The following is a 22,667-nucleotide window of genomic DNA, read 5'->3' as shown; positions in this document are numbered from 1 at the left end:
ATCAGCTTCTTTCTGTCCAGGTCCACAGGGCTCAGGAAGCCCAGGTCCCCTTGGACTGTCTTCCCCTGACCAGCAGACATCTTCCTTTAATGGGTTAATACCTCTGAAGTTACATAAACAGTGACTTCGCCTGATGTCTGCATGATACTCTAGTCTCTCCTACATCGTATTTCAACATAATCAAATATTCACGCTGTGCTCACAATGCATTAGGAGCTGGATCTGCAAAGAGAGTCTTGATGCCTTGGGGAAATATGCAATTTGAATCAGTCGCTATTTGCCTTCTCTGTGCCAGGCACTGAGGGCATAGGTGGAACCCAGCAGACATCATCTCTGTCTTCTTGGCTAACAGCCGGCCTCCTGTTTGTCTAAGAAGTCATCAGATGACTTCTGCCCACCACGCGCTGGTGAGGTTGAGGAGGCCAGGAACTTGCTGCCAGAGGCAGCGGGGAGCCACTGAAGGCTCTAGCTGGGGAGTGGGTGGGTGACACGATCAGGTCAGTGTTAGGAATCTCAGGTGGCCAATGTGGAGGCTGGGCTGCAGTCGGGGCGAGCCGAGGCACTGCTAAGGCTGTGCTAAGGCAAGAGGGGTCGGACCCCGTGTTGGAGGCAGGAGCTGAGCGTTAGGGAGAGGTGCAGAGGTGATGCCTCGCTCTCGGGATGACAGCAAACGAGACGGCAAAACTGGTTCCAGTTTCCGGCCCGGGGCACGGGACTGAGGAGTCTTGATCAGCCAGTGCTGACGCTGGCCCATGTCCTCGACCCCAGTCCTGCAGTTCGGGAGGTCATTCCGATGCCCCCAGGCACCGTAGGTGCGGGTGGACGGAATCTTCCCGACACGAGTCTCTGCTGGGAAGCCGCCTGGCATCTGGACACCTCCTCAGCCAGTTGCGATTCTGAGTGGCTTTTGTCCTTTGTAGCTAGGGAAAAAAAAAAAAAAAAAAAAAAAAACGGACGCCGAGGTAACGTGTCCAAGGGCCTCGGGATCCTCGCGGAGCTGCCGCGGGGTCTGTCCCACGCCTGCGCAGCGCCCTCGGCTCCTGGGACTACAACTCCCGTCGTGCCCCGCGCGCGCGACGCCCCGCCCCGCCCCGCCGCGTCGCGCGCCTCCCGGAAGTGGAGCCCCGGTGGGCGTCTCCGACCTTTGCGCGGGGGCGGGAGGGCCGGCTGGTTTGGGGAGGCGGCGGGAGCTAGGAACCCGATGCGGGCGAGCGGCGCCGGAGATGGCTTCGGCTGGAGGCGGCGACTGCGAAGCCGCCGCGCCCGAGGCGGACCGTCCTCACCAGCGGCCCTTCCTGATCGGGGTGAGCGGCGGCACCGCGAGCGGCAAGGTAAGGGGCTGGGCGGCGGGGCCTGCGTGTCACCCCGACCCCCGGCCCCCGGCCCCCTGGGATTCCGGGCCGCCCGATCTGGCCTCCGTCCAGAGAGAGATCCCAGCCTCTGGCTGTCGAGGTGCCCCCTCCCGGGCGTGGGCGTAGGCCGGGCTGGGGGCGGGCCGAGGGGCTGCGGCGTGACGGACCGGGCCCCGACAGGGCGTAAGGCTGGGAGTGGGGCGCTGGACCTCGGGGCTCCCCCCAAGCCTCCCGTTGGCCTGGCCTCTCGTAGCTTCCAGGTCCGCGTTGCCCCTGACGGACCTGGCAGCCCCTCGGGACCTGGTGGGTCCGTCTCCAGAAGCCAGGTCTGTGCAGGCCCCAACGCCCGCGGCGGGATGAGCGTCTCCAGGCGGGGATCTGTTTCTGTGTCCCCAGTCAACCGTGTGTGAGAAGATCATGGAGCTGCTGGGACAGAATGAAGTAGACCACCGGCAGCGGAAGCTGGTCATCCTCAGTCAGGACAGTTTCTATAAGGTCCTGACCGCGGAACAGAAGGCCAAGGCCTTGAAGGGACAGTACAATTTCGACCATCCAGGTAGAGACCCTGAGAGTAGGGAGGGTGTGTGGGAGGAGGGCAGAGCAGGGAGCCTGGGTCCAGGGTTGGACAGGGATACGGAGAAACCTGAGTGGTTCTGTGAAATCACCTGAATAATCCGTGCTGGAGCCGGCTGTGTGGTTAGGCCAGGAAGTCTTTCCGGAGCTCTCCGGGCCCTGGGTGATGCTGCAGGAGTTACAGGCTCCTTTGATTGGAGCCAGTCAGGATGTCTTCACCTCGGAAGGGCCTGCAGGACCACCGCTCTGCCACAACTGTGGTCGTCGAGAAATCCACTCACCTCCCTGATATTAGTGGCCCTCTGCACAGGTCACGACCACCATGGCCTTTCAGTTCCCCACCTGCCCTGGGGCAGAGGCCTCAAGAGGCCAGCAGTGGGTAAACAAGAACCAGAGGCCTTGAAGCCCTGTTTCCTGGTCTGATCAGGGGCCAGGAGAACAGGTGGAGATGGAGTGGGTCAGGCGGAAGGGCCAGCCTGTCCCTGCCTGCTGCTACTGGGAGATTCCACTCTGTGGCTGGCTCCCATCTTCATTCCTTTCCAGGGGACACATGGGAAGGTGGCCTGAGAAGCAGACGCCTGGCCCACCTGCCTCCCAGGGCTGGCTGATCAGGAGATCCCTGTGTTCTAACTTCTGGGTGGGACAGCAACCTGAGCAGTGGCAATGCCTGAGGGCAGCAAGGACAGATCCATCCTGGGATTTAGATCCTGCAAACATAAACTAGAGGCAGCTCCTCGTCCAAATGTTTCTTAGGGTCGTTGGTAGTACCTGCACCCAGCTGTGCTGACCCCAAGGCAGGGCAAGTTCCCTCCTGTCCCCAGCACAAGGACACTGGGCTCATCTTGTTCCCTCCCTGCAGATGCTTTTGATAACGATTTGATGCACAGGACTCTGAAAAACATTGTGGAAGGCAAAACTGTCGAGGTCCCAACCTATGATTTTGTGACCCACTCAAGGTAAGCAAGTGGTTCCTGGGAGGAGAGGGCTGTGTGCTGGGGGCTGGTGAGGACAACCCCCCGGGACCCCACAGTGGGCCCCGCCCTGCTGGTTCTGGGGACGCCCTTCTCCCGCACTGGGATCCGTGCTCACCACAGAGTCAGTGCCTGGGGACTGAAGCTGACTGCGGGCTCCCCACCTGCTCTCGCCTCGCAGGTTAGCGGAGACCACAGTGGTCTACCCTGCAGACGTGGTCCTGTTTGAGGGCATCTTGGTGTTCTACAGCCAGGAGATCCGGGACATGTTCCACCTGCGCCTCTTTGTGGACACTGACTCCGATGTCAGGCTGTCAAGAAGAGGTAAGGTGGACTTGGGCCTCCCTGCCTCCATTCTGGCCAGCTGCGAGGCCCGAGGTCTGAAGGCCCCCGCCTTGTTCCTGTGGCTGCAGTTCTTCGGGACGTGCACCGTGGCCGGGATCTGGAGCAGATTCTGACGCAGTACACCACCTTCGTCAAGCCGGCCTTCGAGGAGTTCTGCCTCCCGGTACTGCCTTTCGCTTACTTGGGAACCTCCTCCCCTCTCCCTTTTCAGAAGGACCCGCAGTGCCCTGTTCTCTGAGAGCTGAATTGTGCTGTATAAATGGGGTCTGCTGTATAAATGGAGAAATTAGCTTATTGTAGCTAAGTTCACAGGGAGCAGGTCTTAGCTATGAATGTGTTCTCTGTTCTTTCCACCCTCGCTGCCTCAGAGAGCCCAGGTCCCCGTCTTCCTGCCGCCAGCATCCCCCCTGCCCCAGGCCTTCCCCCACAACACCTGCCATTTCCCGGGGCCCTGCCTGTCAGCTGACGCACACCGTGCGCTCCCCTATCCCTGCTTAGGATGGCAGGCTCCACGAGGGTAGGGGTTTTTGTCTGTTCACTGCCAAAATGGTGTCTGGCACATAGTAGGTGCTTAATAACTTCACCCATGCCAGGTGTGTCTCTGGGCTGCCCTTGGCCGGCACTGGAAGGTCCAGCGGCTTGCAGAGAGGAGGGACTCACTGTGTGTGGCCACCTGTCTCTTCCTCCATCTTACACTTCTCACTGGATAGGACTGATGGAGGGATTTAAAGGGAAATTTAACAATATTTTGCTGCTGCTTTTTTTTGGTTGTTAATATTTTGCTTCTTAAATGTAAAAATACAGCACAAAGGAACGGGCAGCAGACAATGGCCTGATGGCCGATGAGTTTCTGGACTGTTGTAGTCTCTCATTCATAGAAAGACACTTGGCGAAGTCGGTAGCTGATGGTAAAACTTTGGACATCACGTGTGACTGGGGGCCCCCGTGTGGAGGCAGGACCATTCTCAGCCTGAGCCTCCCTCTCCCCTCAGCCCGTTACATGTAGCCACACACTGAGTCCAGCTAACCTGGTCACCCCCGACCCCCCCACCCCCCATCCCCGCAGTGAAGCCCTTTCTCAGCTTTTTGCTGGGCTGCACTTCTGCACCCTCAGCCCACCGTCTGCGCCCCCCGAGAGGCCGCCTTGTAGAAGGCAGCCCTGGCCCTCCTGTGCTCACATCTTTAGAGGGTGGCCGCTGCCTGCAGACGCGGCGGCCCCAAGACTCGGTCCCACCTGCCCCCGGGGGCTCATCTCTTGTGATGGGCCTCGTTGTCCCAGATCCACACGCCAGCGACACTTGGTGGTGTGCGGTCTGTCTCTTGGCTCAGACCGTTTTCTGCCTCGCCTCCCTCTGTTGATTCAGATGCAGCCCCCTCAGCAGCATCTGGTTGGGGTCCCTCCGATGGCCCTGCACCCCCTGGTGTCTGTCCCTGGTCACCCCGCAGAGCACTGGGCAGGGAGTGAGTTACCGGCGTGGGAGCAGGTGAGGGCGTTGGCGGAAGGGCGCAGGCTCTGCGGACATCCTCGCCTGCAGTGCAGCCCTGTTGTCACCGGGGTGAGAACGCTGCACCTGCCCCGCTTGCTCCTCCGGCTTCTTGTCAAGGTCCCAGACTCCAGCGGAGGAAGGCCCCGTGTAGGGGCAGGGCGCCCGCTTCACTTGGCCCAGGGAAGCAGGCCGTCAGCACAGAGAACCAGTCTCTGCAGCGGTGTTCATGGAGAGAGCAGCCTCAGAGACACCAGGACAGCAGGGCCGTTTCCTCTGGCTGCCTTGGCCCCCTTTCCCTCACTTCTGGGGTCACCGTCTCTCAGCTGGTTGAGAACTACCCTGCTGGGCCAGGCCGGGCCTGCTCCCCTGCCTCTGGCCCCAAGCAGGCTGAAATCACCTTCAGGACCGGCCCTTACGAGACCCTCCTTTTCTTGCCTTACAGACGAAGAAGTATGCTGACGTGATAATCCCTCGAGGGGTGGACAACATGGGTAAGGACCAGGCCTGCCGGCCACCCCGACCCCTCCCAGGGCCATGAAGCAGGCACTGCCCCTCCTGTCACGGTCCCTGAGAAGTCCCTGCGTGAGGCGTATCAGTGGCACTTGGAAGAATATTAAACGTGCTGTACAGCTTAAACTGACGCAACGTGCTGTGTCAGTTACACCTCAGTACAGCTGGAGGGAAAGATAGACGCATGGAAAACTGTTTGCAGGGAGCCACTCGTTAGCAGGAAGTATTTTAACCAGCGTTAGTACCGAAACCCTCATCCACCAAGCCGGGTAGGTTTTGTGCTCGGCCCCGGCGCGCACCCGTCCGTCTGCGGAGGCCCCGGGGAGAAGGGCCGCATGCTTCCCGAGTAAGGACGCCGAGCGGTTCCCTAGGTGGGCAGCCCTCCTGGCCGAGTGCCCTGGGGCCTCAGGGCCGCGATGGAGAACAGAGGAGGCTGACCCCGCCCTTGTCTGTCCTTGCCGCAGTGGCCATCAACCTGATCGTGCAGCACATCCAGGACATCCTCAACGGCGACATCTGCAAGTGGCACCGCGGAGGGTCCAACGGGCGCAGCTACAAGAGGACGTTTTCCGAGCCCGGAGACCACCCTGGGGTGCTGACCTCGGGCAAACGGTCGCACCTGGAGTCCAGCAGCAGGCCCCACTGAGGAGCGGGGTGCTTGGCTCCCGGCGGTCCAGAGATGCCCGCCTGCCACTAAAAACGCAACCGCCACTTCTTCTCAGCGGCCGGTATGGACGGGGTGGTGTCAGGGTCTGGGGTCCCTCACTAACTCGGGAATCCTGGACACGTCATTCAGACTGGGTTTGACAGGCTATCTGCAGGCGACCCTGACGTTTTCACCTGCCTCCTCGAGTTAAGGAGGCCGAGCCTCTAGTTACTGAGACATGCCACCCAACACGTGGGAAGCAAGTAACTATCTGGGGGGACGTTGAGGAAACAGCCTGGATGCTGTGACCGTGACAGTAAGGACACAGTGAGGAAGACTGGTCTGTTTCACACACACGTAACCGAAGCAGAAGGCTGCAGGCCTTTTTGCATTACACACCACGTTTTCTGCTGCAGTACGCTTCCTAACCCCTTGCTCGTGGTGACCTCTCAGCCCAGTCTCATGACCCACCAGTGGGTCGTGAACCCGGTACGTACGGATCTGGAACTCAAGGAGCCAGAGAGGGGCTTCCTTCCTCCTGGCTTGCGCTCCGAAGGCAGAGCCAGGAGCGAGCCCTGGGGAGCAAGCGTTTCCTTAACCAGCATCAAACACACAACGCGGGGAGCGCCCGGCTCACCCAGCCCTGAGCCTGCCTGGTGGGGGCCCGCCTTCTAGCAGGCGCAGTGCCCTCACAGTCCTGCTCGGGGCCCCTGAGCCCGGCTGCTGTCTGGACAGGCCTTCCCCAGTGTCACCCACGGCCAAGTCCAGGGGACACCACCCCCAGCCGAGGTGTGTGTGGACCGAAGGGGCACGAACAGATGCTGCTGCCCAGAGGCAGCCTGTCCCCGTGCTCACCCCGTGTCCACGCCTCACAGACGCTCGTGGTCTTGTCCTGGTTGTCCTCCCTCCCACGTGGCAGCTGTTTCTGTAAAACTGATCCTCTCCCATCACCACCAGCTCTCAAGTACTAACTGTATTCACTCAAGATGACGTCCATCGAGCGTGGCTGGACTCGGTGGCCGGTTTCTGATGACCATGTGACAGGTTTGTCAAGCTTATTGTGCTCTTGGAGAGAGAATCAATAAATAACACCAAATATGAATGCCAGTTTGTCCCTTTTTAATTACATAAAAAAAGGTGAATTCAGGACAAGGAGGTGTACAGATGATAAACCTTGGCGGTTAAAGGCGCTACTCTCTCACACACCTCTCAGCAGAATCTCAGGGCAGGGAGTTCTAAGAGTCAGTGACAGGAGTCACACCCAGTGTCCCATGACCACCTCGCCAGGGCTGTCACCCCAGTAGCTTCTCTGGCACTGAAGCGTTAGGGTGATTCCTCAAGGCCTGGCTGGGGACAGGGGCTCTGGGTGAGCAGGGCCAGGCCCGTCAGCCAAACCCCATCACTGGCCTCTGTCAGCAGGACCGGGGCCCTGTCTGGATTGACCTAACTCGCTCCCTTCCTGCCTCTTCTCCGCCATCCCCGAGTCCTACGCTGGCCACTCCACACTCAGTTCAGGGGGCTCTTAGGAGTCAGTGGAGGGAGAGCATGTTCTTTGTGGCCTCGGAAAAGTAGACTTTGCTCAAAATGATGCGGTAGTCAGGGGACTGTTTCAGGGACAAAACCAGAAAGGAGTCCTTGAGCCAGAGTCCCCACCACACCGAGAGCCACTCTGCTGGTCAGAAACACACGCTCCTTAAAGAAGCTTCTGCCTTGGCCCGACCCCGGCCCTGCCGTTCACCGTGCTCTTGAACTGCTAGTATTTTCGGATCAAGATGTCCCAGCTGTCTTTCCAACGGAGGGCCTTGAGTTCACTGGGTGAGAGTGACCTGTCCCCATAGGTTAGGGGACGCAGCGTGTTCGACACATGACAGGCGGAGGCGAACCAGGCCACAACCAGCGCGCCAAAGAGACTCCTCTGGAGCTGGGACCTGCAGGCACCAGAGCGGAGCGCGGGCCTGGGGAGGCTGGCTCATCCCCGCAACACCCTCTCCACATCACTCGCTCACGTGGTCACCCACCCCAGTCTTTCCGTTCCTCCTGCCCCCCCACCTCACTGTCAGCCCTTATCACACCCTGCACGATGCACTGAGCCCCGCCCTCCTCGCCCCTGTGCTTCCAGAATCTCCACAGCTTCTGCTCCATCTAACCCCTAATGCTGGCGTGCTGTCCCCAAGCCCGGTGCAGTCACAGCACAGTCCCCGAGATACTCTGAGGCTCCTGGCTACCAAAAGAAGAGAGGACGCGCCTTCTGCTCTGACCTCCAGAACTCGCTCCGGTTCACAGAGCTTCCTGGTTTCTTTCTACCTCGCACCTTGCAATCCAGCCAGTAGCCACTGGCTGCTCCAGGCCACACCACACGGTTTCCTTTCCTTTCCTTTGCTCCAGGCCTAAAGGTCCTTCCCCATTTTCCCATCGTCTCCCTCCAGCCTCAGCTTCATCCTCTGAGCCCCCTCAGTGCCTTGTGCCTCTTTCGTGACCTAACCCAGTCCACGTCACACTGAAGCTGCCGTTCATGACCCCCGGCCCCTGGCCTCCAAGGTGCGAGGCCCTGTACCTGCACAGGTGGTTGCTGATGTGCTCGAAGACCACGGGGAGCAGCAGGATCTGGAAGGTGAGCGCGGGCAGGTAGTGGTAGAGGAAGAGCGTCTTCTCCATCAGGAAGAAGGGGAGGTAGTTCACGGCCCAGCCCCCGGCACACAGCGCCCCAGCCAGCACCCAGCGCAGCCAGGAATCTGGGAGGAGAAGTCATCTTAGGCCGGCGCACTTTCTGCAGGCCAGCAGGCTGGCTTCCTTGTCTGGAGGGGACACACCAGCTCCCGGCTTCCATCTCCCTTCCAAGCCCTTCCCACCGCCTCTGGAGGAGGAACAGACTGTGTCCTAAGAACCTACTGTAACTTCCCGCTGGTCCTACCATCCCTTCCGGAGAGATCCCCGCCCCCCTGGGGCCAGGCCCCGCTTATTCTCGATCCCCCCTGGTCTCAGCTCACCCGGGAATCCTAAGTTCGGTCTGACTCTTTGGGGAGCAGTGGAGGGGCTGGATCTGTGCATACACCCAGGGGAGCCAGGAGTCAGTGGAGAGAGTAGGCCAGCTCAGAGCTGAGCCCGGAGAAGGCGCCTTTGGGGCCAGCCCTGCCCTGGGTGTTTGCTCCTTCTGTGTTTCAGGATGGTTTTAAGGGGGCTTCTGTCCTTGCAAATGGCCACTCAACCACCCCTAAGTGCCCACTGGCTGGTCTGTCCGATCAGCCACTTCCAGGGCATCCTGGGGTCAGGGAGCAAGTTCTTGACCTGCTCTTCCCTGGGGAAGCCTGGAAGGCCACGTGAGAACTGGATTGCAACACTCTGTCTCCAGGGAGAGAAATAACTTAAGTTCCCTTGAGGCAGGAACAAAGAGGCCTCCTCAAGGCACTGCCTCCGGGTGCAGCTGGGTTGATCCTCGAAGCACAGGGAGCTCCCATCAGAACCAGGGGGAGGGGGCGTGAGGGCGGCCCTCGTGGGCAGCTGCACGAACCCTCAGGGAGGTCGTAGACTTTCCTTCGGCGTCTGAGCAGGTACCAGAGGAAGAGCAGGGCGTACACCATGGTGGCGAGGCTGGCCGAAGCCCAGATCACGATGTTCCCGAGCAGGTGGATCTGGGCCTGCGGCACACACGGAGACTCGGTCACCGCAGCCAAGACGCTGCAGCCCCGGCGCCCTCCGCACCCTCCGCCCTTGCTGCCAGGATGGACGTGCCTGTGCCCGGCGAGACCCTGTCTACCGAAGGGCGAAGGGTCTCAGTTTTGTAAGCTGCAGCTGAGAACTGGGAGTGGACGGGATTCCTTTCTGACAACAGAGCTGCTCACAGAGGGGAGGTAGGGCTGCAGGGTTCCGGGGAAGCTCTCATCTCAGACCCTGCTTCTCAGCGAGTGAGCGCTCCCCGGCTTGTGGAGAAAGGCGAGCATCTCCAGCAGACACCCGTCAGTCAGTGATTACTGGGCACTGCCTGCATGCTGCGACGGTGCTCCCAGGTGGAGAGAGAGGATGTAGGTAAACAGCACTGGCTGGCTCGGATGCCAGGTGCTATGCAGGAAATCAAGCGGGGCTATTTAAAACCATGTTTGCCAAAGATGGGAACCATGCACTCCCACCCCAGCAGTGACGCCTGGTTTCCCTCAACCTGCAGACACGCTAGGACCCGACTCCCTGGCATCTCACAGGAGCTTTGGCCCTGTGCTGCCAAAGCACTTAGAGAAAAGCAGGTCCTAGGCATTTGTCAGAGAAGAACAAGAGAAAGCTGGGCCTTGGTCAGGAGCAATGGCTACTTTCAGCAGCAGAGGATTCTCAGGCACAGGGCAACTCTGCCCACGCAAATGCTCCACTTACACTGGTCCTGGGATGCAGCCAGTAAGCGATGTTGGTGTCCAGCATGACCCAGTCCAGCGGCGTAGAGCTGTACTTGTGTTCTGAGTCATCACTTCTCACTGTCAGCATTCTCCACTGCAATAAAGCAGAGGTCTCCCGGAGTCACAGGGACAGCCAGCTGCCTCCCTCGCTCAGGGATCTGCCAGGCGTCGGGCTAAACTGCTGCCCCTCTCACGTGGGCGTCCAACTTCAAGTTCATTTAGATCACGCAGCGGAGGCAGTGCAACGGGCCAGGAGACCTGAATTCTAACCCCGCAGTGGCCCCAGGAGGCGCCTACCCTAGGGCTCCCACCGCCCGCCTGTTGATTAAGCGATGGGACTGGGTGCTAAGGGCAACTTTAGATTCGGGACCCTGAGTGTCTGGTTCCCAGTCCTCTAGAGCTCTGTCATGTTGACTGTGGCCCATTGTGACCTGACCTGTGTGGCAATGCCATGATGCTGCAGTCTCCTCGGTCCCTGACTGTTCCTGCTGACAAAGCCCCGAGGCAGGGGACCGACAGTGCCGTGTGTGTCGCAGTGGACAGAGGGAAACGCTCCCTGGCTGCCCAGCCAGGTCCCAGTGTAAAGACTGACGCTGGGCAGTAAGTGTCCTACAGATCACACCGTACTCTGCAGACCCGGGGGACAAAGTCACACCCCCTCTGCCCGCCTGTCACCTGCAGCTCCGAGAATCTGGCCATGAAGCTCAGGTTCCTGCTGATGTCGCTCTCCGTCGGTGAGTGCAGCTCCAACTCCCGCTCCTTCTGCTCCTGGCCTGACGGACACACCAGGACCCAAAAGACCAGAGTAGAAGCAGGTCAGAAGCCCCCGCAGGAAATGTCAGCTCAGTCAGACGCTGACATCGCTGCTTTTCAAACAACCCGCCAGGGCTCCTTCCAACCACATCGCTCCATGTGGTTTTCCCTGTCGTGCACAATTTCCCCCTTTCTGCTGAGGATCTTTTGGGCAAGAAAGCTCAGTGGTACTGCCTTCCAGTGACCCCAGGCCCTCTCCCTGGTGCTTTACGGCTTCAGCTTGCACGGGGAGGGAGAGGGTTTGGAGCAGAGCTCAGCGCCCGTGTTCCCTTCCCACCAGGGACTCAGCGCGGGGTCTCAGGGGGCGCAGGTGGCTGGGGGACTCACTCTTGCCGTAGCGATGTTCCTCCACGTTCCACACGGTGCTCTCGTGGTAGCCCCGGGACAGCTTCTCCCCGACCACCTCCAGCTGCCGAAAGCCCCAATCCGGGAGGTGCGCCCCGCTCAGCTAGCAAAGTGGGGGAGGGGAGGGTGTGACGGGAGTGCCTGAGTCCCCGGCTCAGCTCAGCCGGGGGGACCCCACCCTGGTCACTGTTCAGCAGCCAACAAGAGCAGCTGGCTCTCCAGTGGGGATCTTCACGTGAGGGTTCAGTTCTGAGAAGTTACAGAGACGCCCCTCCCACCTTCAGTGTAAACACAGTAAAGACTTTCGCCCAAACTCGCCGGGCAGGAGCCGAGAGAGCTTGAAGGGTCTTCCCCCATGGCTGAGAGCGGCCAAGCCGAGAGGAAGTGCCTGGTTACCTTCAGGATGGCCGAGGTGTTTACATGCACGAAGCGGACCTCGGACAGGATGGTCTTCCAGACCTCTGCGTCCGACTCCCGATTCACAATGTCCTGTAAGAGCAGATCCTGTCCATTAGTTCATTCTTTGTCAAGTTTCCGTAAGTGTAAAATGAAGACCAGTCACCCAACAGTGAGGCTGACTAGGTCTGGTATGAGGGGGCCATCCCCCAGGGAGACTGACGGCTGATCCTGGACAGCGCTGTCAACCCTCTTCCTGAGACCTGTGCAAGGTGCTGGTGGGGGTCAGGGCGGGGGCACCGCCCGCCTCCAGACGCTGCCCGGGGCAGCCTTTTCAGCGGGCACTTAAAGACGATGCTTCTCCTCGTGCTTCTGTGATTCCTGGTCAGTGCGAGGGCTCAGAGCTCGGACCAAACACAAAGATGGGGCAAAGGAAGTTGGAGCCTGTCCCTGAAAAGACGCCCTTAGAGGGGGCTCCTGACTTTAGATAATAAAAAACAGCATCTGAAGAGCTTGGCACTGTCATTTGGAACTTACTGGAGCCTGGCGACGGCCCCAGAGGTCAGGCAGCTGCTGACGAGCCAGAACCCGAGGGCTAAGCGGGAGCAGGACAGGAGGGCTGGCCTGGAACACAGCCCCCGGTCAGCCGTCCTCCCCGCGGGTTCCCTGCACTTCTCTTCCTGGGAATGTGGGCGTGTAGGGCTGATGTGCCACCAGCCGGGGCGGGGGAGAAGGAAAAGGGTCAACCACGGCCTCGGCAGCGGCAGTGAGGGGAGCGGGCAGGACCTTCAGGAGAATCCTGGGGACAAGGGACGGGGGCAACAACTCACGTCGGGGAGGGACATGGAGCGTCTGCGGCACAGAGCCCAGGCCCTGCTCTGCACAGAGACTGAAGGCGGCCTCCGCGGCCCCTGCTGCCGCACCGGTAAGCACTGCAGGGCATCTGGCTCTCCCGGAGGCAGGCCCCAGGCGATCGCCACACCACCACTGTGTTTCGCACTCAGGTCCTCGACTTCAAAGGGTCCAACAATCCAGGAACAGAACACTTCCCTCCCACTGCCCTGCCCCGGGCACTGCGTGTGGCCCTGAAGAGTGAGGGTCGCATTCAGAGGAAGGCGCCCCCAGGCCCAGGGACCAGGAACGGGGGTGCTGGTGTCCTGCCACGGAGCGCCCAGCAGCCATTCCCCTAGGAATCCTTGTTCACATCGGGCAAGTGCTGACGAAAGAGGCTCCTGGCTGAGGGAAGGTGGCCAGAGCCCCAACCACGTGTGTTCAGTGAGCTGGTCTGGAGGCTAAAAACAGTGGAGGGAAACCTCTCCTGGCAGCGCAGAGCCAGGTGGAGCCCTGTGGGGGCCGTTCACCAGTTGTGCCTGAAGCTCCTTCCTCTGGTACCAGAAAACCACCCAAGTCCTGCGTGCCCTAGAATGGGGAGGCTGCCCCCTGTGCAAACACCCTACCTCATCGTACACCTGCTCACTGATCCTAGGGTGCGGTTTGGAACGTGCTGTGTTGCTTGTGCACGTTTCCAGTGGGGACTCACCAGTCTCCAGAGGTTCTGGGCGGGCATGGAGATGTTGTAGTCGACAGTAGCAGGAGACCTCCTGCGAGTGGGGGCTCAGGGGGGCCGCCACGTCATGCCTGGAAAACCAAACAATGCTGCGGAGGGGCCTCCCCGAGCTCAGCTCCTCTGGAAGGCACTCACTGGTTCTTTAAGGGGGAAAAACGCTTTCTGGGAAACAAAGCCAGCTGCGTCTTAAAGCATCACCACTGCCACTCCCCAAGGAAGCACCACTGTGAGCTAGGCAACGAATCAAACACAGAAGGGCAGAGGCCCTGCGATAATCACACTTCTGGGGGAAAGCACAAGATACGGGATCTGGCAGGCATCCATCTAGACCATGGGCCTCTTTCAGAGGAAGAGCCAAGCCCAGGCGTGCAGCCGGAGCAGGCTGGGGGCTCCCTGCCACCAGGACTCAACTCGAAGTGGGTGGGGTGCTAAGAATATTGTTGGAAGACCAGGTCCCCTCTGTGATGTTGACCTCAGACGCCCAGAAACACCATTTCCCCTTGTTCACTCACTGGGAAATCACGCTTTATCAAGCTTTGCGCAGGGCCCTCTGGAGGAGCTGGGGACCCCGCAGTGAGCGGGGAGATGGCCCTCACACCCTGAAAAGGGAAGACTCGACCACAGGCCGCCTGAGCACTATGAATAATCTCAAAACAGGCTGGGGACACTGTGCAAGAAATGCTTTTGGTGAGGGGACACTTCAGCTGACACCTGAATAAACTGCTGTGAATGGGCTGTGGGGCAGGGGGGGCCTTAGTGAAAGAACATTCCAGGCAGACAGAACAAATGTGAAGGCCCCAGGGGGCTGCACTTGGTCATTTTGGGGATAGTGGGGGGGGTTGGGTGACTGGCATGTTCCCCAGGGAGCCACCAGGTGGGGGGATATCAGGGGCCTGCAGCCAGGGGAGAGGTGGGGGTTGTTCTGAGTGTGACAGTCGCACTGGAAGTCACTGGAGGGACCTCAGCAGAGAAGCGACTGCCAGTAGGATGTGTGTTTTGCAAAGACGGCAGTGGCTGCTGCGCAGGAACGGGAGGCACAGGTCGGGGTGGCTCCCAAGGACGAGTGAAGGGGCTGGGTGCGGGGGTGGGTGAGGAGAGAGGGGAGTGGATCTTCCGATGCAGTGACTAGGAATGAACAGGGAGAGGATGACGGCTGAGCCGCCACCGACCCAAGGCAGAGAGCCCAGGCGTTCAGCAGGGAGGCCGGGACTGAGGCTCGGATGTGGGTCATGAAGACCCCATGGGATGACCTGGGTGGAAGCGGGACAAAGGCGGCCACTCAGGGGTCAAGGCAGGGAGGGTCCTGACTCCATCCCCCAGTTTAGATCCTTCTTGAACTCACTTCTGCTTCAGTGGGGCCCACATCTGCAAGGGTGCCTGCACTGTGTTCTGGGCAGGACTCTCCCGTCACTCGAGCCCCTTGGCTGCGTCCCGGCTCCGATCACAAAGGCTCCCCTCCCGCCCCCTCCCTCCCAGCCACGGCCATCACTGGGCACGCCCACAACATCCAGTGCACAGCAAGGCAGCGGCAGTGGGCACGTGCTGCTCTGGACTCACGTGTTGAGGAAGCGGGTGGTCATGCCGTGCACCAGCTGCACGATGTCGCCGTGCCGCACGGGCCTTGGAGGATTGTTCACCACCAGCTGGTGCCTGGGGAGAAAGTGCTGGTGTCAGGGCCCTGTCCTTGCTTAGGCAATTTGGGATTCCACAGCTGCCCCGTCAGTGTGCACCTTGTTCGAGGTGAGTGCGTGGGAAAACACAGCCCGTACACTATATTTAAAAACTCTTTCCTGAAACCTCAGGTCACTTTCCAGGCCTCCCAGCGTGGCCCTGCTCGCCATCGTCTCGCTGTGGCTGCGCTATACTTGCTAAGAACGCCCATGCCTGCCCCCAGACCCTTCTAACAGGCAGACTTTGGTCCGTATTCACTCAGAGAAAGAGGACGAAGGGCCCATCAGGCCCTGATGCTGGGCTGGGTGCTGAGTATCTGGCTAAGGCCAGATGTGGCCACTGCCTTCCAGTTACTGCACTAAGCGGGAAGCAGGGAGCGGACACAGGGCAGCCTATGGGACAGTGACAGATAGGGGACCTCGAGCCCTGGAGGGCGGCTGAGATAGCCTCCCAGAGGAGGTGACCCGCAGCGCTAAGTCAGAGGGAGTCTGCCAGTGCGACCTTGCCCGGCTGCGGGGACAGCGCGTGCAGAGCCGAGGCAGGAGGCCCCCTGGCTCCAGGAACGCAGAGGCAGGGCGAGTGCCATGTGTGGGAGCAGGAGCAGGGCGAGGGAGGCTGGAGCTGGTGGAGCGGCCCTGCAGGCCACCCTGAGGGGCCGGATTCATTCTAAGAGCCACGGAAGCCCAGCTCTCAGGAAGGCGCTGAGCAGGAGAGTGACCTGACACCTTGGGGCTACAGGTGCTGCAGCGTTGGGGGGTAGGGGGAAGGTACGCATGGATGCATGCAGACTGCGGTGGGGGGGCAGTGGAGACTGGAGAGTTCAAGATCTCGGGGATCAGCTGGAGGCAGAATCAACAAGACTGGCTGATGGGCTGGAGGTGGGGGGTCACGGAGGCCCAGTGAGAGAAAGCCTTTGGAGAGGGGATTCTCCCTTGTGCATGGAGGGGAGGGGAGAGGGTGAGGGGGAGTGGAGGCAGACGGACACAGGAGGAGAGTTTGGGACATGCCTGTGAATACCTTGGGATGAAATGCTGGGCTAAGTCTCTGACCGCAGGCTTCTCAGCACAGCAGGCCCCAAAGCTTCAAGGGGGGAGGGGGTGCGTGGACAGAGAGGCCTGGGACTAAGGCAGGGGCGTCCAGGACCTGCACTTACCTCCTGGGGTCCTTTATAATCCACCAGTTATTGACGTCCTTGAAGGGGTAACAGGTCACCTGCTGCTGGTGGGAGCTGCCTCGGCCGCTCTCATAGCTGCATGAAGAGGATGCGCCTGTAGGTGGGGCCAAGGGGCCCTGACTCCCCAGGTCCCTCTGGGCGCCCCCCGGCCAGGTGTCTGGTCGTCCTGCCCCGCAGGCCCTCGGTGGCTCTCCACGCAGAAGCCACAAGACTCATCGAGAACTGGGGTCTAAGAGCTCGATTTCTTTTTGTCTCACAAACTCGTTCACATCAAGTGAAAGCGGGCAACAGCAACAAATGTGAGAAAATAAGACACTTTATACTCTTCAAACGACAAATGTCACTTTCCTTACATCACGGGGTAGGTGCTCTGGTGGGAATGAAGCCAGCAGGGCACGGGTTTGCCAAAGGCGTTCTTCAGAGTGACCTGGGAGCCATAGGCCACCTCCAGTGGCTGGCCTTGTGTGATGCGCGCCAGGCCCCCCTGAGACAGAAGCAGAGTGGCCAGTGAGTGAGCGAGCAAGGGCAAGAGAGAGCGAGAGAGAATGCGGCCATCCTGTCCTGTTGCGCCGTGGCACCACTGACTGCAGGCTGCCCTCCGCCAGACACTCACCTCATCCCTCCCCGCTCGTCCTCATTTACTTCTTACAAGCACCCTGGGATAAAGGCAATTACATCCGTCCAAGAGATGCAAAAACTGGGACTTAGGTGAGTTAAGAGATTTGCCGGAACACACAGAACTGGCTGTTGGCTGGGCCGGCACTTAAGAGCAGGCCTGTCCGACCTCAGAGCCTGCATTCCTGCTCACCTCCACGGGAGCAGTTTATTGTTTTTGCAAAGTCAGTCTGAGTGAACGTGGAGCCGTGTTTGCCCGGTGCACCCAGCACCTGCGCAGACACAGCAGGATGGCCCAGCTCCCAGCACCCCTGCTGCAGAGCGCAGACCCCGTCCCCTCCCCACACCGCCAGCAGGTTCAGAACTAGCTTAGAAACAGTGAAGCAGACACCTCACTTCTTGACCTGACTTTTCTCTACTGCTCGCTTGGTGCTATTTGTGTAAGAAAACTTCAGGTCTAGTGTTGCCTTCCTTCTCAGGTTGCCAGGGGTCCCGCTTTTACCTCCAAGCTCGCCTGGAAAGCACTGGACATGATTTGGTCATGAGGCCCAGAACGGCAGAGCAGGGCCAGGTGGACGTAGAAGAACAGCAGGTACGTGGCGGCTGGGATGACCAGCAGAGCCACAGCTCGGGCCAGCAGGTGACAGAGCACACAGACCTGCCAGACCAGGGAGGAGGAGTCACTGCCCCCTAGCCCTGCTGCTCAGGGGACGGCGGGCCCACCCCGGACCACAGACCCCGCCGCTCAGGGAGCACCGGCTGCCGAAGCTCCGAGCTCCCTACAGACGCAGACCGGGAGGCTGGCCCCGGCCGGTCCTCCTCCGAGGCCCTGGCACCAGGCGCTCCCTGCACCCCTGCGGGCCAGCCTCCCCAAGCACTGGACGTCAGCACCTACGTTTGACAGTGTCTGGTCTCCTATCAGGTGCCAGGCGTGGACGGCGGCAACTCCGAGCACGAGCAGGTAGGTGAACACACCCACGTATTTGACGCTGAGGAGAGAAAGCTGAGATGAGACAGCCCGAGGGGATGCGGACACTGGCCCGCCCGCCGGAGGATCAAACTCACCCAACTGCACAGGAGCAGGCCATGCCCGTCAGCGTCAGCCAAAACCACCAGCTCAGGGAGAAGGGCCTGGGGCAAAGCAGAGCAGTGAGCTGGGAACTCAGACTGTTTCCTGAAGGCCGAAGAAGGCTCCCCCCTCGGAGATCTCAGGGTCTGCTGGCTGTGCCAAGCTTCAGGGACAAGAAAATGATTCCACATCTCCCAAAAGAGCCATCAGTCCTGAGAGAATTTTCCTTTTTGGCCAGAACGTTTTTTTCCACTTAAAGTTATAGAAAAATAAGAATTATTTTTAGTCACAAGCCAAGAGCCAATCAAGGTGCCCAAGAAATGGGGAGCAGCTCCCCCAAATGGAAAGGGACCAGACCTTCTCAGGCCAACAACCCACCGAGACCCCTCTTTCTTACCAGCTGGGGAGGACACGCCCCGTCTTCCGTACCTGTGTTTCTGGGAGTTGAAGAACTTCAGGTAAGACAGCACGGCCAATAGATCAAAAAATATCAGCACTGACTCCAAAAGCATCAGCCGTGACTGAGTGACCAGAGCGTTCTCTGTCAGAAAGACGGCGCGTGTCGGCCCCAGACAGGGACACACACCAATCATCGCCAAACATGAAGGCGGGAATTTCAGACCCGGGGTGGCTGGGAGGGGACATGCAGGCTCTGAAGCATGAAGGCCAATTCTGGGGCGTGAATCACGCCTGTAGGACTTTGGGGATGTCCCTGAACCTTTCTGAGCCTTCATTTTCCTCATCTGCAGGAGACATTCCCACTCTGCAGGGCCACCTGGACGGTCTCACATTCTCTGGGCACGGGGCTCCAGTTAGGGTCGGCGCTCAACAGACATGAATTCTTTTTATTTTCATCTCATTTAATTTCATGTGTTCGGAGACCTGGGCTGAGAGGTCCTTTCTGAGGAATGTCCACTAACTGCTGAGTCCGCCCACATCCCCGCTGGTCAGCTTCTCATTTGAGGACAGATGTGGTCGGAGCGGGAGATGCTCATTGTGGATGTAGGAGCGGTGCTTGGGCAGCCTGCCACCCTCGCCTGCACCTCCTAATGTTGCAGTCTGCACACACAGCCCCAAGATCCCACCACCTGGGACTGGGGTGACTCCGAGTCCAACCTGGACAAATCAGATGTGCTTTCTGCTGTCTTGTGAGTGGAAGTCGCTGCAGGGGGTCCATCTTCCAAAGCCATGAGCCTCCCCCCGCCGCCACCCGGCACACTGACACAGGACAAAGGCCAGCGTGAGGGGATTCCCCCCCCCCAACACACACCACAGGGGGCGGAGGCCCAGGTCTTACCGATCAGCACCAGCAGAGCGGCCCCCATGGCGGCACAGGGAGAGAAGCCCAGCTCCCACACGATCTGGTAAGCCATGGGGACTGACAGGGCCCCTGCGAGGGCCGGCAGCAGGCGCAGACACCACACGGGCACGTTGCTGCTGTATTCTGGAAAAGCAAGCACAGCAGGGCTGAGCGACCGGGCACACGCTGCCTGCATCTGCTGCCCATGCCTCTTCATACAGAGCATCAGGGTCACAGACTAAATCGCAAGTTTGCAAGACAGGAGACCACATCGGGAGCGGGATGTATGGGCCACGGGCAAGGCTTTCCAAGGAGCTTCATGTGGTCAAGGACCAGTTCTCAGTAAGTACAGGAATGATGCCGAGGACTCTGAAAGGAGTTAACGCTTATGTGTAAGTTTACCCTGTCTATCTCCAAAAACACTAGCAACACAAAATTTATACGCACGAAAGATAATTGCAGTCAGATGACATGTACAGAGAGTGTGCTTCGTGGATCAAAAACCAGGGATAAAATACTTACCGTAACTAAACACTAAGATATTTACCAGATTTTGTATTGAAACAATTTATCATACCCTGGATTCAGATTAATAAACCAATTGTCAGGGGAGGGCATGCTCAGTGGCTCAGTGGTGGAGTGCGTGCTTAGCATGCACGAGGTCCTGGGTTCAGTCCCCAGTATCTCCATAAAAAGAAAAAAAGAATGGTACACCATAGTTGTGAAACTTTATTACTTAACCTTCCTACTTCTCCATTCTAATTTATGTAAATTAATAAGGGAAATGAAAATATTTTACCTGCTCCAATTCTGTTCCACAAAAAGTTACCATCGAATCCTCCTATATAACCTAAAACAGAAGATTAACCAGTAACTATCCTGTTTGGTAAATATTTCTGAAATACCAAACTGTGGCAGGCAACAAGGAAACAATGATAACCAGAGAATGAGACACCACTTCTGCCCTAGAGAAATTTCATTTATAAGTGTTCAAGGCCCACCTCTCTTACTAATGAATCCTACCTCCCAAGGCCAGCAGCATGTGGCCAAACGGCGGTCCACTGCTGTCCAAGAAGAAGATCCGCTTCATGTAAAAAGAGATGTACTGCCCATAATACACTTCATCAAAACTGAAAAGCAAACCCACGTCACAGTCAACTAGAAATCTTAACTGTCAACAAACAGCACGAGGATAAACGTACACCTGTGTCCAAATGACTCTGGACGGTGACCTGCAAAGGTTGGATCTTTACCCCAACCATATGGTGTCCCCAACTCAAGGCTTAGCCCCCTGTCCACTGTGTCTGCAGCCAAGAGTTGGAGTCAGACCTGGTGACCTGACAGAACAGTCGCAGGTATAAAAGATAATCAGGGACATGTGATGACATGGAGGAACTGCTGTCGGTTTCTCACGTGTGATGATGTTTCTGTGGTCACATGGTTTGTGAAAATCCTGCTCTTTTAGAGACAGATACTGAATTGTTGATGAGTGAAACATAAAGTCTCTGATGTGCCTCAAAAAAATCCACCGCAGAGAAGGGGTTGGCTATGAGCTGGGAACTGTTGAAGCTGGGTGATGAATATACAGTTCTCCCCACTTTTGTATATGTTTGACATTTTCCATCATAAAAAGTTAAATGAAAAAGAACACATGTATTACTCACATAATCAACAACCCTTTAATAATAACGGCAATCATTTCCCACTATGACACTCTCAGGTCAGTGAGGACTCACTTCCAAATTCCTCAATCTTCCACCCTCCACTCTCCAGAATGTCAGTGGTCACCCAAGACTACTGCACCCACTATAGACCTATGGGGCAAGACCGAATCGGTGGCCTCTGCAGGGGCTGTCCTGGGGCAAGGTAATCTCTCCACTAACTGCCAAAAACACCCATCACCGGGAAGACCACAATTTTACTCTCCCATTTATGCTGTTTAAAAAGGCACTTCCTGTCGCCAGTGCACTGAACAAATTACAGTTCCTTCCAATTCACCCTGAATGGAATTGTTTGGCTTACACCACAGCCCGTGGATAGGCAAGTTGCCACAGGCGGCTCAGTAACCCGACCGCAGTCAGAGCCACGACATTCAAGTTGATGTCAGCTGTCACCACCACAGGGCGCTGCAGAAATCCCATCTTACAAAAAAGCAGGCGTGGGAGGATGCTCTGGAAAAAAAGCAAGAAATTGTCATCAGAACACCTGTGGCAGGCACCCTGAAGACTCACAAGAGACTGAACAGGACCCTGGATGCACCAGGGAGGACCACGGTGTGGGGTCGCTGAGAAAGTCAGGTGGGTACCAGCAGTCAACCAAGGTGGGGATTCAGAACTGAATATTCATTCGCTCCACCAACACCTGCTGGGCACTTCCTGTCAATGAATGAGGCTGCCTCCCTGCCTCACCTCATCTGGGCAGTGTGAACAGCTTACAGCCAGGTGACCTCCATCCCCTGAGCCTCAGAGCCTCCCTCCCTTCCCGCCTTGTGACAGCACCATCCCCTGGGCGTCCCCTTTCTCACCCTGAGGGCGCATGTGCAACCGGCTCCCTGTTTCCTTCCCGAGGCTTCATCCTCCCTTGGGCTCCACTTCTCTTATCTGCCTCCGGCACCCTGTTTCTCGCACCTGTTTCTGCATCTGGTCTCTAGCGGTGCGTTTCCATCCTTACGGCTACATCTGTCCTGGATGTTTCTCCCTGCAGCTTCATCTGACCTGAGCACCCCTCTTCTCTCCAAAGATGTGATCTGCCCTGGGAGGCACTGCCTTTCTCTCACAGGCTGCACTTGTCCCGGGCCGCTATCCTTCCCAAAGGTTTCACCTGCCCCTGGGCGCCGCCCCTTTCTCGCCGGGCACAGCTGCCCCGGGCGTTCCCTTCTCAAATCCAGGCTGCGTCTTACGGCAGGCCCCTCTCCCGGCGCGCACCTGCCCTCGGCCCCGCCGCGGGGTCGCGCAGGACCCGGCCGCCCCCGGCCCCAGTTCCTCCGCAGGCCGCTCACGCGCGTCCCGCACTGACTGTCCGGCTCCCGGCTGGGCTGTAGTCCCCGGCACCCCAAACGTACTCAGCGTTTCTTTAAGTCCCCGTAGAGCCGCTCCCCGCGCATGGCCACGCCTCGGATCGGCCTTGGGGGCGGGGGGTGGCGCGCCGACCGTTGAGGGCGAGGGCGCTCGGCACTCTCCGCCGCCCACCGGCCCGCTCGACGCTCGATTCGCCGCGTCTGCGGGGCCCGCCGGGGTGTGTGGCGCGCGTGCGCACTGGGCGAGGGAGACGCGCGTGCGCACTGTGTGGGCTCACGCCGCCTTGGTGTCAGTAACGGTTTTGGCACTCCGGGATTGCTATGCGCGCAAACACGGGCACCTCCTTAAAACGGCCCAGTGGGACCTTATGTGCACTTCGTTCAGTGTGGCGCGGACTCGCGCGCAGGCGGAGGCGGGCCTGGGGCCGCTGCGCCCCC

General features: G+C 58.9%; 2 protein-coding genes across 3 annotated transcripts; one reads left to right on the top strand and one right to left on the bottom strand.

Moving 5' to 3' along the window:
* The first annotated feature begins 1,119 nt into the window (after positions 1-1,119).
* On the top strand, positions 1,120-6,032 carry UCK1 (uridine-cytidine kinase 1). Of its 2 annotated transcripts, none has more exons than XM_032478712.1 (7): positions 1,120-1,331; positions 1,749-1,908; positions 2,785-2,881; positions 3,078-3,220; positions 3,310-3,404; positions 5,171-5,219; positions 5,703-6,032. In XM_032478712.1, exons 1-7 carry the CDS (start codon positions 1,224-1,226, stop codon positions 5,882-5,884), a joined length of 834 nt encoding a protein of 277 aa, XP_032334603.1. In that variant the 5' UTR covers positions 1,120-1,223; the 3' UTR covers positions 5,885-6,032. The 2 variants fall into 2 exon arrangements, 1 of the variants encoding a protein (XP_032334603.1); XR_004319535.1 differs by having other exon boundaries at positions 1,121-1,331; positions 5,171-5,609; positions 5,703-5,840.
* A 950-nt stretch (positions 6,033-6,982) lies between these two features.
* Positions 6,983-22,269, bottom strand: POMT1 (protein O-mannosyltransferase 1). The gene is given in 21 exon segments (XM_032478710.1): positions 6,983-7,812; positions 8,439-8,616; positions 9,393-9,519; positions 10,244-10,357; positions 10,939-11,036; positions 11,404-11,524; positions 11,818-11,910; positions 13,358-13,402; positions 13,404-13,455; positions 14,942-15,034; positions 16,209-16,304; positions 16,583-16,713; positions 17,347-17,502; positions 17,740-17,833; positions 17,910-17,975; positions 18,343-18,454; positions 19,211-19,357; positions 20,013-20,063; positions 20,237-20,343; positions 21,236-21,384; positions 22,138-22,269. Coding segments are annotated over 20 exon segments (2,175 nt in total). The 5' UTR covers positions 21,355-21,384; positions 22,138-22,269; the 3' UTR covers positions 6,983-7,637.
* Between the last annotated feature and the right edge of the window lie 398 nt (positions 22,270-22,667).

The sequence above is a fragment of the Camelus ferus genome, chromosome 4 (genome assembly GCF_009834535.1).
Source record: "Camelus ferus isolate YT-003-E chromosome 4, BCGSAC_Cfer_1.0, whole genome shotgun sequence".
In the NCBI taxonomy this organism is placed as follows: Eukaryota; Metazoa; Chordata; class Mammalia; order Artiodactyla; family Camelidae; genus Camelus; species Camelus ferus.
Note: the sequence above shows the minus strand (reverse complement) of the source record. Positions and strands in the feature narration are given on the sequence as shown.

What these genes read in the sequence shown, in the direction of transcription:
- UCK1 (XM_032478712.1), top strand. Translation starts at nt 1,224, where the DNA reads ATGGCTTCGGCTGGAGGCGGCGACTGCGAAGCCGCCGCGCCCGAGGCG. An exon ending in GTACAATTTCGACCATCCAG is followed by an intron (nt 1,909 to 2,784) that starts GTAGAGACCCTG and finishes CCCTCCCTGCAG; the next exon opens with ATGCTTTTGATAACGATTTG. An exon ending in TCGAGGAGTTCTGCCTCCCG is followed by an intron (nt 3,405 to 5,170) that starts GTACTGCCTTTC and finishes CTTGCCTTACAG; the next exon opens with ACGAAGAAGTATGCTGACGT.